At 35.6% G+C, this 18372-nt stretch overlaps 1 protein-coding gene across 1 annotated transcript in view; it reads right to left on the minus strand.

Moving 5' to 3' along the window:
• Window positions 1-4523, minus strand: part of LOC150110228 (uncharacterized) — an 87208-nt gene extending 82685 nt beyond the window's left edge. Inside the window, exon 1 of the mRNA XM_090393678.1 lies at window positions 3402-4523. Within this exon, the coding sequence (XP_090249804.1) occupies window positions 3402-4523 (1122 nt within the window). The remainder of the gene's footprint in view (window positions 1-3401) is intronic.
• Between the last annotated feature and the right edge of the window lie 13849 nt (window positions 4524-18372).

Here is an 18372-nt window from a genome sequence, read left to right on the forward strand (position 1 = left end):
TCTGAAAATTGAACCAACGCCTTGCTAAGTAATCAAAAAAACTTAGCACGCATGCACACCATTGCGATCGCAGCGCTGCAGTGAAAATATTTAAAAACTGAACTTACTTTCTGGACGTCCCACGTATATAAAGCACTATATATAGGTTGACTCTGAGTTCTCATCCGCCAAAAAAATAACGCGTTATGGATAATGTCCTAACATTCCATACCAGTTGAAAAAAGGGGGAAAAGAGTAGATACTTGCAATTTTACTTTCATTCAGAACTGCAAATCTAAAATGTTAACAAAAATATAAAAACATACCGAAATTTTTCACTGGCTGGCCATTATAATCCCTGATGATATTTGTTCTTTATGGAGGTAGGATGGACGACACTGATTAAAACATTACTCAACAGATAATGTTTTTCAGGTTGTAATTTTATAGATGGATTAAGGATATTGGGCTCTATGGCCATGATCCCTGTCTACGATGCTAGGCCTTGTGTTCTTTCTACGATCCTTGTATTCGAATAATTCTCGAATTTCTCAGAATCAGCAAGAGCCTGAACAAGAGATAATGAGACTGTATAATCTGTATTGTATGCTAGTTGAAGAAACACTCCGAATATGACTACTTCGTTTCTTTTATTGTGTCTGAACTCTATGTATTGTCTGCATTGTCTTCTACGAAGAGTACCCTTGCTTTTGATTAATTAATGGTGGGTAGCATTCGGGAAGAAGCATGCGTTCAATCTGGTTGTTGACAATGGAGGTCGGCGCTAATGGCGCTTCCTTCCGTAACCAAACCAAAGTGAACCATGTCCTCGAAATTACCCCATTCTCGAAGCCGATGTCTAATCGGGACTAGAAATGCTACTTTAGCCATACCGATCCACTGATTTATATGTTCGGATTAATAAAGCAACCTACTTTCCATTTTAGATAACAATTCATTGCATGAGCCAATCGTCGCTAGAACTGGCAAACAGGTTCCTACAGACATTGGCGATGCCAATTTCAGCAGGCATTAATTCGTGCAGAACATTGTTATATTTTCTGCTGACCTTTCGCAAGCTGTGATGATGACATCCCAGAGTGCGGTCAGGTTCGATGGCTTCATGGGTGCCTGTGCATCGAATGAGAGTATATTCGGAATGAAGTTGATCTTCAAGAACGATGTTGATTAGTTCAGGAAGTTTTGAATTTCTTGAAGCAATCGGATAAAGTGTTGTGCTTCAGAGCATCATGAATTTTGCTGTAATATTATCCGAGTTCGAACCCATAAATAAATAAAAAAATCGTGCCAGTTTGTTTTATAAAGCTCTCGATTTTAGCCATAATTCAATCATTTGTCGAAAGATGGTGCCCTCACTTCATATTCTTTTGATAGTTTAGTTCACTTGGATTTTGTTTTAAAATATAATGTTTGACTATCTGTACCTAATAAAATGATTTATTTATTTATTTATATATCTTCGTTGAAGCTATATAAAAAAGCACCATGATTCCTAAAGGAAAAAATAAAACCTCTTTTTTTTCCATACATCCGTTTCGTTATTTCTTCATAATCTCTTTTATACTACATGGATTGAGTACTCTGGTTAGAAGTATGTTAAATTTAATGCAGCCTTTTGACATTCCTATGTTGTGTACCCCTTCAGCCGTCTCTTGAAGCACATGTGATGGCTCTAGTTATGTGTTTTCTTGAAAAGGTCGTTCTCTGGTTGAGAGAATAAAATTCCAGTTATGGGAACTGAAAAAGTTTTTTCTGCCTGTATGAGACTCGTTAACTACCTTCAGTTGAGGGCCGTATATAAAGATACTTTGTGTCATCCTATTGGATATCTAAGCACCAACTTCGCGATGTCTTCTGACTGAACTACTGAGGCATGTTTCTCTGTTTTTGCAATAAAATTAGAAAGCATTTTTCTATGTCTAGAATAAAGACTAGAAAGCATTTTTTGTATGAATGTTTTATGAAAAATGGCTTTCAAATGCGTTTGAATGTTTTATAAATTGCTTATAAAACTAAATAGCATCTCACTGATTTATGAATAATTATGTAGAAATAACAAAACGGCTATATGAAAAAAAGGATTCTTTTTTTTCCTTAAGGAAAAATAAATTTTTTATATATATAAATCATATAAATATATCATTTTATAAATAAATGCTTAAAATCATCCCCAACTATTTATTGAAAACAATAATAAATAAATAAATAAATAACATCCAGCAATACCAAACATTCTAAATGACAGTTTAGAGCAGAAACGTTTATTATTACCTAGAAATTGCCACATACTGTAAGACTGCTCTCACTTTTTTTTGGTTGAGAACTTACTGTTTTAACATTCACTGATTAGAAAGAACGTGAATACGCATGCGTGAAATCAAAAACTAACAAGTCGAACAGCTGTCAACAGTATCGATTTGAAAATGTTTTCATTTAAATTTCTGACATTCTTTTTTGAGGGAACTCGATATATTAGTAATATTTTATAAATGAATAAAAAGATTGACATTTCATTTTTCAGTTTTTTATTCTCCACTTTCGCGTATATACTCGTATGTTAATTCTTAAATAATTAAAAGTTTTAGTTTTGTCGAGTGAGGGCGCTGCATCGTTCTATTTCAACTACGCACCTTTATTATTAAGATTTTGTACTATTACAACCATCACCAACCACGAGTGCTTTTCATACCTTAAACAAAAGATTTAAACTCAGAACTTTAGCAAATGAAGAGAATTTATAAAAGGTTTCTCATGCATTCTTTAAGAGTCCTTCGCAGCCAACATAGACTTCAAATATACCTGAAATTTTGCTTCTTAAACTTATTTTATATAAAAGTCGTGCACTTAACTCAGATAGTAAGCTTAAAGCTTTTATAAGTTGATATGTACGCGAATTTAATTCTGATGTTATGGAAATTGTGAAACAAATAAAGTTACGTTTAGAATTACAAAGGAGAGATAAGCACAACTATGGTTGTTGGTGTTACGCAACCATTGTAATGATATCTGTAATTGAAATAAAATCTCGATGAAGCGATATTCACACCTTTCAAAACCAAAATCTGTAATAATGGGTAATTGTTCATCGTTATATGAAGTCTCCAATTTCTCTCTCGTCTTGATACTATTATGTAATATGTGGCTAATCATAAAGGAAAGCATACCTTGAAATGTTACTATGTTGAACAAATAACAAATGATAAAGATGTCAAATGCCGATGTTAAACATAATTGAAAACACTTCCGGCAGCTTTCGTAACTGTGCGTGCTGAATAGTCATTAATTTCCATACTTTTTTCTTAATTAAACCCAATGGATAGAAACATAGTAAAAAAAGTAATCACAACATGCAGACATCAACATACGACACATCACCTGCAGTGTATGACGAAAACACCTACCTGCCTCACAGCAACGTTCGTATCCATGATGACCCCCATGTCGACGCCATCCTGGATGTAGTAACTCGTATGCGGAGCATTCAGCACCAACACACTCTCTCTGGTTCCGGTAGAGGAGTGGAACCTAACGACGTAAGCATTCCAAGACACGTACCGCAGATGGTTGCGGGGAACGTGGTGGATATCCGAGTAGAACAACTTCAGTTTTAAACACTCCCCCTCCAGGTCTGCCTCCACGCACCACCCTTGCTTGTCTTTGTCGTAGCAGTTAGAGGTAGCGTTGGGATCTCTGACGGTAGGCACCTTCGCTTCACTGATGGTATTGGCACAAATCATTTCAATATACACACGAACGCCCCCTCTACGAATCAGATCGACCAACTGACATCGCAGTGAGAAGCCACGGATGCGACCACTGAGATCCGAAATCTGATCCAAGATTCCCGAATCCACTTTCCGATCACCTTCGCCCAGCACAATGCGGTATTGGACTCGACATTGGTGCTCGAATCCCGTCAGCCGGTTCAAGAATAGCCTGGGCCGCGTGCTGGTATCGCCATCCTCCCTGGTTCCGTGAGGCAGCACGGACACGTTCCACTCGAAGTTCCCGAAGGTGAAGTAAGGAGTTTCCAGCTTCATGGGTTTCGGGTGAGAGCTGGTGAGGGAGGCGGCTGATACTTTGATGGTCCCCTCGAATACGGTCATGACGCTGCCGACCGACAACTCCATTAGGAACTCGCTGTTTTCGTCCGTGAAGCGCCGGGCTCGGAGGTCAGCCATCAGCATCCACTTACTGGTCCCGTGGGTCGGGTGCTCGACGGTGTAACGGCACTGCTTCTCCGAAAATACCTCATTCTTACTGAAGTGCTCTCTGTTGAGCAGGGTGAAGCTGAAATCCACGTAGCACTTCGTACCTGGGGAGGGATTCCGGAGAATGAGGTAGACTCCAAGCTCTTTGTCGGTGCGGGTGAAAGACACCGCCCACCTGTGATAGCCGAAGATGAAATCCTTTGTAGTGGCGTCGCGATGGACGTCGCGAGTCACCGAACGGGTCACGATGAAGGTGAAGACTCCTGTGTTCGCTCTGTCGTTGAGACGGGCAAACCTATAGAGCAGGGCCATAACTTCTACAGCATGATGGATGATCCAACGAAGCGGTGCTGCAAGAAAACCAAGAAAATGTGTCAGTAATTCATCCCTAGGATTCCAAACAAGCTGAATGATAACACAATAAACCTACAGAGTCTAGATTAGTAGCTCTCTTTATTTCCGACTAAATTCATATACATTTCTATCAATTTGTATTAGGGTTTCCCAATCTCCGTATATAATGTTGGCCTGTTATTTTAGGTAACCCTCCTTAAATCTATCCGTTGTAATTTTCTGATGATCACTTCCCTGAATCTTCCGATAAACATCATGGAGCTACTTTAAATTGCAGTCAGATATATTGATCACAACTTAATGAAGATCTACGCATCACACCGATGCTAATAGAGATGCACATTAATTATATTACCAAAGTACATTGTGGAGCTAAAGAGTACAGTAGGGTTTGTTTTGGTACGACGTTATTGTCACGCTTTAAATATCATTGCTTTTTTTCCTTTCAGAGTTTCACTTGAGTGTAAAAATGTTTTCCCAGCATAGGTTTAAGCAAGTGCAATATTTGAATGGAAACAATATTATTAACAATATAATGTAATTGTCTTCAAACTTTGTTTGTTCAATATCTCTTAATGCCCTGCTGCTTTCTCTGTTTTACCTTTTCATGCGTGCGAGATTTATGAAGAACATTCCTGAGCAGCTAAAAGTCATTTGATAGCGGTATACGACAATGTTTTAGTTTTTAACTGTTTTATCGTGAATTTATCATCGGTCAGCGACATTAGAAGACGAGTAAATGTCCACCTCAGCACTTACCAACACAATAAGTTGTGATCATTTTAACGGCTATTTGTCACGTGTCTGTGTGCAGGGAAGCGTGGCGAATGACAGTTTTACTTGCGTACAGAAATGTGCAATATGCAAAAATAATGCAGAAAGAGAGATTGACTACAGCGGGAGCGAAAGGGGGGGGGGGAGTTGAGTGTGTGCTAAAGAGACAACGATGGGATGCTGATAGGAAGGACGATTTCTTTTCTTTAGAAATGTGATTTTCCATAACATAAAGCGCCGACAGAGTCTTTCTTCCGTGTCACGTTCCACATTCCCAACACAAACGCTGACTAAGCTCAGAAGATCAATGAGAAGAAGACAGGCAACACGCGTGCACATTGGCCATCCCGATGCTGTAAATGACAGCAGTCACCTTTTTGTTTTCTTCTTTCATTTTCATCTTCAATTTCTTATGTGCATCACTTTTCTCTCCCTCTTTCTCTCTCTTTTACCTTCATGCCTTTCCTTATCTTTCCATTTAATTATCTTTCTTTCCATTACATAATTTATTTTAGCCATTCTGCTTTTCCACTGATCCCTACCTCTACAGTACATTTCAATTAGGACTTCAAACTTTGCCAAGGAAATGAGAAAGAATAATTAAACGTTTAAACATTTTTAACTTAGGCCAGGTAAACCAGTCTGAGACGGCAGTGTAAGTTTTTTTTTTCAAGCTATAAATATAAAACTCTCTTATCTTAAATCTTCGCCCTTCTTTCTTTCATTATTTCGGTTCTACTATATTTATTGATTTTTTTTTTATTTTGGATAACAAGTTTTAGAATTAATAATGTTTGGTATTTAAAGCAATATTTTTATTCATTTTCTCTTAATGCCCGTATTATTTTTACATGCCTTTTTTGCTTCATTCCTTTCATTTTTAAAGAATATTTTTTCTGAAATTTTATTTCGTGTTCGCTTTTCCTTTCACTGATTTTCTCTTTTTATCTCTCATTTTTCGTCTTTGTTTCATCTCCAAGTGTCTTGCTGTCTCACTCTCTCTCTCTCTCACATTCGATTCTATAATTTTTTTTTGTTTCGTTTTGGTCTTTCTTTTCTTTCTCTCTTAATTTTCTTACCATTTTAACTACTATTTTTCTCCGTTTTCTCCGAATTGATTTTCTCTCTCTCTCTCTCTCTCTCTCTCTCTCTCTCTCTCTAGTCTTTCTTTTCTTCTTCTAAACATGTGTATATTGCTGACTTTTGGAATATGTTTATCCAAATGCAAAAATAACAGATATCAGAATATTTATGTTAAATCAATGATATCGAAAAATATTTTTGCTGACTTCACTACCAAGCGTCATACAATAATTAAGACAGACTTGACAAAGAAAGTTGAAATTTGGCGATCAGCATAATCTGATTTGAAAGAATTAATGTTTGTATCAGTGTAAAAAAGAATTCTATAAACGATTTCCATTTAACATCGTGATTCATGCTTAAGAAAAATGAGATCTTTCACGTTATTTAAGTGTACAATCAAATAAATGACCAGAATCTTTGGACAGCTCGCGGTTAACCGAAATTCCTATAAAGCTTCTTAACTAGAACTCCGGTGCGGATGCTGACAGAGGCTAGTTAGTTAATTGCAAGTTCTTCCTGCTTCTGTTGCTAATCAATGTTAGTAGGCCCTCTCACAGGCCTTGCGCAGGTAATCAATAAGGTGTCAGTACTGAGTACCTATTGGGATCTGGGATCGCAAGCTGCTCAGGGACATCAGTTAGTCATAGAAATTGCACGTACATACACACAGAGAAAGCCAGTTTACTAACAAAGAGCAAAATAAATGGAAATCAAGAGGAAATGAAGAAGAAAGATAAACCCTAAGATCACTCTTGAAAGTGTCATCAACTCAAGTTAAATTACGTGATGCTAAAATTGATCATGTGACTGATTTTGCGATGTCAAACATTCTCAAAAAAAGACGAATAAACCCACTTAAAATAGTCACCGTTTTTGCCGTTGTCACGGCAAAGCATCGCATCCTGCATGGCAGATTCATCTCCAGTCGTATTCTCCTACTGCAGATGATTTAAAGCCATAAGAAGAAATGAATTTCCACAGAAGTATTTCGTCGTCCTCTTAATCTTACTTTCCTTTTTTTATAGCCAAAAGTAAAAAAAAAAATGTACGCATTCGGGTGGAGAATGACGGAATTACTGGAGCTTTTCTACCGCTTGCGGTGAGGTGATTGTGCCAAGAGGCCACTTAAATTACTTCATAGAAATTCGGATAAAATTGAAAATGTTTCGAGGCAACGCGAGGGTGGTAAAAAAAGAAGACTGTCAAAAGCATTCGCCTTTCTTCATTTGCAGATGCTGCTGATTACAGAGCAACGCAGCCCTCCGATAAAACTGCCAAGGAAACGTCACTATCTCACAACAAGTTTGAATTAATTCGGTTCTGGAGATTTAATATAGTAAAGAGGAGAAAAAGAAAGAAAAAAATAATAAAACTTCATTTGAGACGAGTAGAAAAAAATGATTTAAACTCTCTTAATACGTTTTTTAAGAAGGGAATAGTAAGAACTAGGAATGTGGGAGAAAAAGAAGACTCTTATTTTTAAGAAAGAAAATTAAAGCCAGACCGCAAAGAATAATCAAAAAAATAGAAAAAGGAAAAATTGCAGGAATAAACGACTTAAGAAATGATTATCTGGGTGCAAAATTCTCTTACGTGTCATGATCAAATCTAGTTCAACATATGATAGAGAAGTAAAAATTAAATTAACTTATTTTATCGTTTATAGGAAGTTTTTTGATGTTTAGTTCGTATGTTTTCTTAAACATCTGCAAAGATATTAAAGAAATCATCCACCAGAATATTATTCATTCCAAATTTATAATAATAGTTCACAAACTATTTTTTATCAACTCGTTTATTTTATTTTTCTATTTATAAATTGAAAATCAACGTATTATCTCGCTTTTTTCTCACAGATTGTGTAACCAGTTATAGCCCAGAATTTGCTTCTATATTTCTAGAAGCAAAGTGTTTCTCGTATCTTATACACGATTCGAACTTAGTTCTTTCCAAAAAATTTTCATCCTATCGCCGGCTCGTTTTTTTTTTTTTTGATTCAGGAATAAAAAACATGAGCTGAATTTAATGAAAACGTAAACGCTTTAGTCTCATTACTCAAGCGATCATTATCAAAGACAACAGAGTTCGTTCTTGACTAAGATAAATCTCTTGAATACTCTCAAGTCGAACTTTAATTTTATTCTGTCTAATAACACAAGAAGACGTGTTCGCAAGATAGAATTTTTTCCTCTTTCTTAAGAGATTCATTTCCGTACATTTCTTGAACATGATTTCAGGGTGTGTTTGCGATAGCACCAACCGATCGTCCAATAGTTAAAGGGGGCGTATTAATGAAAACTTGTACACCGTTCTTCAAACTGTCACACAGCCCTTCATGGACATCTGGCTTGTCTCACATTTTTACTGGCTTACTAATTAAAACCATGTCGATTATGACCCCTAATTAATGAGTGAATTTCCCCGCCCATTCTCAATTGATTATTTCCGCAATCCGAAACAGTATCTCTCTTTGCTGACAAAACAGCCCTTTTAAGAACCGACCAAGGAAATTTGTTCCGCAAGCGATCAGTATAACATATTCAGTAGGATGTTCCTCTTCCCCTATGCCCTGTTCGGTAGAGATAGAGATGATGATTTGCCGTATGGAAAGCGCTGCTCTGTCTCGATTAAATCAAAAATCTGTCAATCTCTTGCCATTGTTTCAGCTCTGTATATACATCACAGTTGTACGAAACATCAGAGGCCAGCTGATGTGGTTATTCTGCTATGCCTTTATCCATTCTTCCTAAAAAAAGAAAAAGAAAAGTCTACCGCCTCATCCTCCCCAAATGCCACCTTTAATAACAGCATAGAAGTGACAGTTGTCTCTATGGCCAATGAGATGTCGACTCCCAAATATCGATTGGTGAACGCCTGTCGTGACCTCCGATTACGACCTGGCTGCATTCTACTTGTTCTCTTCCGTCTCCCTTTTCCGTTTCAACCTCGGTGTTCTTAAGAAGCTGTATTAAGAAGACTGATGAGTTTGTCTAAGGAAAATCATGCAACAATAATGATAACTGTAATCCCTAAAATCATTTGGCTACTATTATCTGTGTTGTAATATTTTGAATATGTTATGGAAATTAAAATGATAAAGCGGACTGTAGTAATGTCTGTAGTAATACAACTAGATAAAAAAAAGCAATGCATATTACAATAACTGAACTGAGATTAATAAAGCTAGTTGTTACGTCATTAATAACTTTCACCAGTTCTCATTGTTATGTCAAAATTATGGTCATCATTACGTCATCACAGACTCATTACTGAAACTATTCTATATTCGATTTTATGACAGAAATTGGTGATAGAAGAATAAGAGTATGGAATATTTTCATACTTCTGTTGAACTTCGCTCGTAATCTGGATAATCTTTCCCTACATAAATAGTTCACAAAATTGTACCCCAAGTCCAACCAATACTTCAAGGAGAACGAGTGAATAAACAATCCGTTGAAAATGGCGCCCTATCTGGTTGTGAAACCCGAATTACAAATCGATGAAATTTCTCCTACGACATACACGTTCAGAGGCAGACGTGTACTTGGCTAAAACGTGCGTCGTTTTCACAGAGCAGCGATGTAATAAAAGCGACCACATTAGTTTCAGTTACCTTAATGAGCGACTAGGGAGGAAGCAACGCACTAGTCCGAGTGGATGTTACCTTAAGATTGCGAACATTATGGCGCTGAAAGTTGGAGTTTTGCAGTAGCGTCCCGTGAAATATCGACTGCTGATGAGAAGGACTGCAGGATTGTTTATTGAGCTAAAGCGAACGTAAGGAAGGAAGGTGTGGCTGTTGGTATCAGAGTGTTGCACTTTCTGTAGCCACAAAGTATCCGTCATTTTTTTTACGTTATAAGTACGCAGAAGCAAACATCAATCCAGCATTTTTTTAGTATCCACCTCTTAGTATCCAGCATTGGATACTAAGAAGTAAACGATAACAGTAGTATTATTGCCCGATAGATGGCGTATTTGGCCCTACATATCCGGATCAATCGAAATACTTAATGATGTACATAGCTAATGTTGACATGATACACTAGTTCCTTTATATATCACCGTAAATTCGCGAAATTAAGGTCACATAAGTGGGCAGCTGATGCAATCTAACCTTCATTTTTTTTTCTGTTAGCAAGACGCAATCGTTGATGACCAACGTCATCTTAGAGGTTCTGCATGAGGCATAAAGCAGTTCATTTTTACTGGGGACTTCATGCAAATATTTCAGATAAATATTCTAAAACTTGCTTATTGTTTGTGAAATGTCTATCCTAACTATTAAAGATGGCCAGTGATATTTGCAATGAAAGCGTTATAATAATTATTGGGTTATTGATTTCGTTAATCACCAGTAGATAATGTAATGAAATAACCTTTAGAAAAAGAAATTCATTTGAGGGCGAACTTCCGGCAAACGTCCGGAAGTTCACCCTCTTAAACACATGCTAAGATCAGATTGGTAGCTGCTATTGTTAATAAATGAGGCTTCGAAAATCTTTAGGATTATAATTCATTATTAAGGCTTATGGGTTTTTATCTATTCCAAAACCTTGTGGAAAATCTGCAGCAGAATTATGTTGTGGAGGATTATGTAGAGGCAGTCAAGGCCGCGAGCAGAGAATATTTTCTTTTAACTGTTTGTTTCCCGGTAGGGTTGCATATATTGTTGAAGAGGGTTCTGATGAATTATAAGGGAAAACGTTTTTTTGTTTTTTTTTTTCTATTTCTTAATGAAATCGGAAATTAAGCCGATCTCATTAAAAACTCCCAGAATATTAACTTCTGCAACTTTAAAGTATCATTATCATCCCCAAAACATTGTTCTTTTTTCAATGGGGCATAGATAACCTTCTTAATATCAATCCTGTCCTTTCTCTCCAAAGAGAACTCTTTCATCATTCATTTTAACTTTTGACAACATCCATATCTCTAGACAAGACTGCATTTTTCTCTTTGATATTACTCTAACCTCTAATCTCTAACGCTTGGAAAACACATTACAAATATTGTCCTCTCATCATCCAATAAACATTTTTTTTTATTCTTTAGCTAAATATGTTACTTTGCCTCTGAACAGTTGTTAACTCTATACGCATCACATCAATCAATCCTACCGTTTAATATCATTCTCATATTTGGGAATATGCTTTTGAAGTGTTGCTCAAAAATACACGACTCGGTGCAGAGGACAGGAATTTATTATTGTTGAATGATGACCCATCCCTCGCGGGTTCACTCCATTCAGTTTCACACAGACATTCAGTTTCAATAACTTCATTTTCTGCAATAAACTAGCTTTGATCCTCCGCAATCTTCTCAATCTAAATCAGCTGTTCAGTTCTCCTAAACCAGTCATGTTCGATCTTACAGAACAAATTTTCTACCTCTTTCATTCATTCCTTTATTCCTTCTACTGCTGTCTTTTTCTAATAGCCTTCCTTCTTATGTGTTGCTGAAGAGTACGATGTACAGATCTTCAAATCCAATGATAAACAGTTTCTTCTTTCTCTCTTTAACTTTCTCTCCATCCACGGCACTATATAGACTAAACAGCCACTGTAGATGGGATTCCCAAAAAAGTAATAAAAATAAAGAGTTTGTAAATGAAGTAATTAAATAAAAATTCATAAAAAGTGATTTTAACTACTATTTGCATACACGAGTAAGAAAACTAAAATTAATGTCTTTTTAATTATGTTAATTTTATTACGATTTTAAAACATAGCTTCACAATACCTCAGATAATAAATGGATCTCACCTCTAATAGATTTTGCACGATACCCCAAGGCGAACATTAAACCGAGATTTAATTGTGTACAGTTAATTGTTGACAGTTCATTATTAACAGTTACGAACAGGCAGGTAGAAAATAGTCATAAAACTGCTAATGAAATTTAATTCATTAGCAATTTTATAATTATTATATGACCAACTTAATGAAGATAATACACGGTTGATATTAGGCTCCATTAAGGAGACTAGAAATATGAAATTTCCCTCTGAAGTATTCATCTTGAGTATTAGAGAAGCGTATTTAGGTAATTTTTAATTTTTTACTTATTCCTCTGTTATTTTATAACTTCATTTAAAAACCCCAAAGAATCGCTTCGGTCTCCAAGCAGATACATAAAGTCTTGGGAAAGAAGAAATCTTTGTACTTCTTTATTGCGCGCGCTCATGTGTGTGTGTGTTGAAGAAATATTTTTAATAAGATGGTCGACTTTTCATTCGAAGGTGAAAGTACACCTATCATATATTTATCCAGATAAATCATAAATTTTCACATCAAATAATATCCACAAAACATAGATAAGATAAAGAAAGAAAGAAACAGTATTATGAAAACTCAGATCATACACACACACACAAAAAAAACATTCCTTAAACGAATGTTTTGTTTTTATCTAAAAATTACTACTATGAATTTAAGAATATTAAAACAAACGCCACAATAAGACTTAGAAAACTTTTGTATGTCCGAATTTTGAATTATACGATTTTCTAGTAATATGTCTTCCATAGTTCCTTACTTGTTATTATCTATAAATTACTGTTGGTAAGATTATCTAAAACATCTGCGAGATAGTAACATTTTTTATAAATTATAAATGAAGCTTAAATCCATCAAAATAATTTCTACAGATCTTTAGTTTTTTTTTAAAGAGGTGCAAGTATATACGATGAGCAAATATTCCATTCTTCAGATATTATAACTTAACAAAACTAAAATACATGAGAATTCAGATCGTATTACAAATCAAATAACTACGTAGACGTTCATTTAAACTAACAAAAAAAGCCGATTGCACGTACCATGAAGTATCTGAATTGCAATGAAATAGTTGTTCACGCGAGTGTTGCAGAATCGGAATTATTAATTACGCTTGTAGGGGAAAAATGAGCAGTCTTCAATTCAATCATAAATTTCAGTTTATGCTGTATAGAAAGTGAATAGAATTTCAAAAGTATGCAGAAACGAACTGGTTTAAAATTCGGTAATAGGATAGTACCATACATTGTTATAGTACCCCTTTTGCACTTTCTCCTGGCAAATCACTTATTCGATAAATTTTCTACATGGGTAAACAATTCGTTAATAGCTTCAGTGATTTAAAGTGCGTTATAAAAAAACAATCCATTAGCGATAAAACGGCATGCAACGGCAACTGGAATGAATCAATAGGGATTGCCTAAATTTATAATATGAAAAAAAAAAGTATATTAAAGCAAGAAAATAGCATGGCTTCAATCTACGATTAAATTCCAACAAAAAAAGTGTTAAAATACAAATTAGTTCTGTACTTGTTTAGCACTAAAATGACTAAACGTAATCTTAGCAGGAAAATGCCTTTTACAACTTCTAACTACGATCTGTCCCATTTCATTGATTGGCTAGTTTGGATTTGTGATCCAAGCAACTAAGGGCTATTGAGCCAGTGCATCGAGTTCTTAATGTGTGTATTTCTTCTCGGTTTTGATAACATGAAAAACCTGAGTTTAACCAACGAGAAATAAAGATTGTATTACCATTATTCCCATCAGTTGTGATAACCCGAACAGCATTTAATAATACAGTCAAAAATAAATTTGATTACACTGCCAGTCTTCTATTTAGATTCGTACTAAAATATAAACCAAAATTCAGTATTGGTGAATATTGAATAATTCTGTCATTCTAAAAAAATTTAAACCAAAGAAAATGAAATATGATGTTTGCTGTATTTGTTCTTTTTGGTCCAATCGAGCATTAACATAGTCCTAGTGGTACATCATTCACCTGGCAATTTGCTGCACTAAGAGGAAACCTTTGGGTAATATATAGGTTATTTTACTGGGCGTTATACATTGGGTGGTCAGTTTATTTAAGCACTTATCATCTGTGCAATCCACCTCTTCATCTAAAACAGCGTCATGTGCCCATTCCAGACTATATAGATTGGTAAATACTAAAGGATTGTGTATATGTGCGCGTGTGTGTGTGCGTTAATCAATTCAACGCGAATATGAGATAACAGCGCGACCTAAGTAACATGGAGAGTAATATGACAAGTCGGCGCCAGACAGCCGGCTGGATGCAAGTATAAGACTTTCGTCTTGGTGGAATGTTCACACACACACACACACACACACACACACACACACACACACACACACACACACACACACACACACACACACACACACACACACACACACACGCACGCACGCACGCACGCACAGCAGTATCTAAAGTACTGAAGAACGTTCAACAAACAGAAAAACACCAAGTCTCACAAACAGGCTACCACAGCCGATCATCTGGCAGTGCAATTGCACTAGTAATGTGCAAAGGAACATATCTGTATGAATAATTTATCGAACATTGTCGCTGATTTGATATAGCAACGTTCCGCTCCCATCCGTTACAAATAAGGAAATAAGAGTACATTGAACAAGGATTTGCAAAGATTGGCCATTGTAAGAGTGGTAAAAGGTCGCCTTGTCCGAACGAGTTCCATTTCCAATTGTTTCATGCTTACTGCAAAGTCAAACTCTGACGTCATGAGTCAATGAATCAATCTTGCCATATGACTACGCCACAGACATGTGGTGGTACAGTGGAAGCAGTGTTTTCATGGTCCAGACTAGTTCATTTCTGAAGAGAAGTAGTGGGATCAGGATTTTTTTTTTTTTTTTTTTACAAAAATAGCTTTTTAAATTTTCATATTTTATTTCATTTATGGAGAGGACTATTTATTTAATAATATCGTGCATCTTTCCCTTTCGAAATATTACCAAAAGATTTTAGGTGTGTGTGTGTGTGTGTGTGTGTGTGTGTGTGTGTGTGTGTGTGTGTGTGTGTGTGTGTGTGTGTGTGTGTGTGTGTGTGTGTGTGTGTGTGTGTGTGTGTGTGTGTGTGTGTGTGTGTGTGTGTGTGTGTGTGTGTTTATCACGTGAGTCTCTTTTTCAACTTAATGGATCACCTTTTGAAGGACAACGTAGTTTTGTCTTCTTACTTCGAATGAAGTAGAAAGAGATAAGATCTGTTTGAGAAGAGAGCTTTAGATTATAGTTCATTAGCGTTAAAGAGACGAGCGATTCGAGGAACAGAACAAAGAGTAAAGAATGTCTCAACAATAAAAAAAGGATTTCTCGTTCGTTAAAGGCTAATTTTGAAGGTTAGACAATAAATGAACTTTGGTGACGGACATTTCGTGCAACAGAGGCGCTTTCACAACAATCTAGCACGCGATGAAATCAACAAGCACGCGAACAAAGAGTAGAAACGATCGTTTGTTGCTGGTGGATGATTTAGCCTATAGTAAAACCTTGTTACTTTTTGTGCTTTAGAAAATCAACAATGCGTTACATTCTTTCTTGTGAAACTGACATTTTAAAAATACGTTAATGAAAAGGAAAAAAAAAACTTGTCAACAATGGAATAGATAAATTGATTATTGGTGACTGACTCCATTTTTTATATGATTCGTTTTCCTATTTTTTAAACGGAAAGCTGCTTCAGTCTATAATCTTTTATAAAAATGAAAATTTCGTACGTCAAAGATTAATTTGCAGTCTCAAGAAGGAATACTGTATAGTTAAGCAGTGGCCAATAGGAACACATCGAAGAGTGTAAGGTCAAGTGCATTTAATTAATTGACTTTGTAATGGCTGTGATTTGTTTATTTCCTCTTAAGTGAGCATGGAACTGCTGACATGCTTCAAATGGAATGAAAAAAAAAAAAAAAACTCAAGGTCTCAAACTCACGTAAACAACTCTTTCAGAATGTCAAAGAATTTTTCAATAACGAAGATATACGTCTTTAGCTTGACCTTTCAAGGTCAGTGTTCATTTGTATTTTGTTGTGACGATAAAAATGAGGTCACAGTAAAGAATTCTGGCGTACATCCAAATTCTCCCGTGCGTTTCCAACAAGCATACCGATCAGATGGAATAGCGACCTTTAAAATGGCGTGAATAGTACAACAATCCACTCCCTCCACCCCTTTCTTGCAATGCTGATAGAGTTCTCCGTTGTTACTAAAATTCCTTTGCCAAATCGGAATGTTCTTTCGCTGTATTATCTATTTAGATGCAAAAATCTTGAATATTAATTATCTGACTTGTGGTTGTATGATTGTAGCTGTTTCCCCTCTTGTATCCTATCAACTACTAACAGGATTGGGTTCACTAGTGCTGATGGTGAGTTTCTATTACTTCTGTTTACTTATTGATGAAGTCTATCTGAGGAAAGGCTTCGTAAGTGAAAAGTTTATTGAACTTTAGAGACGAATTCAACTCGTTCTTCTGTGTTTCAAATGGCGACAACGTCGATGTAAAAATTAGCTCCTGTTGACAGCTCTATTTTCGATTATTTGTATTATTAGTGGTGAATTTTCAGGCATTGTTTCTTTCAGTTCTTTTTTTATCATATTTACGCTGTAACCCTGAATATAATCAGGAAATATTGTATGTACATAGTTACATACTTACCATGCTAGCTCTCAACAGAATTTCCTTGGCAATCAGACCTCTAGTCCCCGCCCCCCCCCCCACACACATACATACACAAAATACAGTACGAAATGGACAACTCTCTCTCTCTTTCTCTCTCTCTCTCTCTCTCTCTCTCTCTCTCTCTCTGAAGCTGCAGTCCAAGGACATCAGCATTCAAGTATGGAAGTCACGTATATGATATTAATAGCTATGTACACATTGGTGAATGTTTCAACTTAATTCAATGTGATAATAAAATAAAAATAAACGTCTGAACCAAGCCCACAAACTAAACGAAAAATAAATTTCAATTTGGAAGAGCAAACAGCTTTACAGTACAGTAAAGCTTACATGACCGAAATGTAGATAAAATGATGTATGATTAACGATAAGGAGCTATTTAAGAAAATTAAAGTGAGTTATAATAACGTAATTGTTCTCAGCAATCTTTATTTATTAGGTATTAATAACTCCCTAGTGTGCCATATGTCCACAAATAAAGCTTCTCTCTATCTTTCAAACGATCGTAAATATATTTTCGCAGTAGTTTCGAGTCTGTTTATTCTTCTAGTGAAGTCAATAATAATGTAGCGAACTCTGTTAGTGCAATATATTTTTAGAATTTATTATTACACAAATATTCATTACTAGACGTAAACCTTAATAAATGAAGACTGTTGTTCTCTTAGATTGAAATGTCTATTTTAGTAATTTAATCTCATGAACTCTAGTTCGAGAGTATGCCGATGAACAACATAAGATGTTGTTTGTTTCAGTGAGCCTGAAAATAATGGACTTGAGGAGCATGCAATCTATCGACACTGAGTTTATTAAAACAAGACAAGAGAACGTCTTTATAAAGAAACGTGTGAAACTTTAATTCATTGTGCTAACTTAAATAGATCCGATGTCTATCCCCTTTATCGGAGATAGTACTTTTCAAAATCTGCTAATCTTTTCGAACATTATTTTGTTTATGTATATACTTTAATAAGTTAAGAAATTAATAACCTTATTTATATTATATTAGCTACTCAGATGGCACGTTTTAGAATTGTCAGTTACTGTTGAATTGAGTTCTGTGATACAGTACTGACGATGCTATAAAAATTCTACACGGATAAAGCTTTTACGTAAGTTTTTCTCCGTTTTTAGAATTCTTTTTAGCTGTTGTTGTTGTTCTTGTTATTTGGTATTTCGGACGAATCAACAAAGGCTGCGAAGTCATTCCGTTTTATGTCCGTTAATTTAGTGTTCTTCTAGTCATGCTGTCTGCTTTGCGAACTATAAAACCCGAGTTTCCTGAAAAAATAATTCTGCTATTGCTGTATAAGAATGAGAAAAGTGGAAAAGATATTATAGAGATAATGATCAGAAATTCTCGCTGTTTTGTTTTCATTAACGTAGTGAATAGTTTATTTGACATCTCTTTCTTACCTATTTGAATTCTTGTAAATAAG

The sequence above is a fragment of the Typopeltis vanoorti genome, chromosome 1 (assembly GCF_054136105.1).
Source record: "Typopeltis vanoorti isolate ZY-2024b chromosome 1, IOZ_Tvanoo_1.0, whole genome shotgun sequence".
NCBI lineage: Eukaryota > Metazoa > Arthropoda > Arachnida > Uropygi > Thelyphonidae > Typopeltis > Typopeltis vanoorti.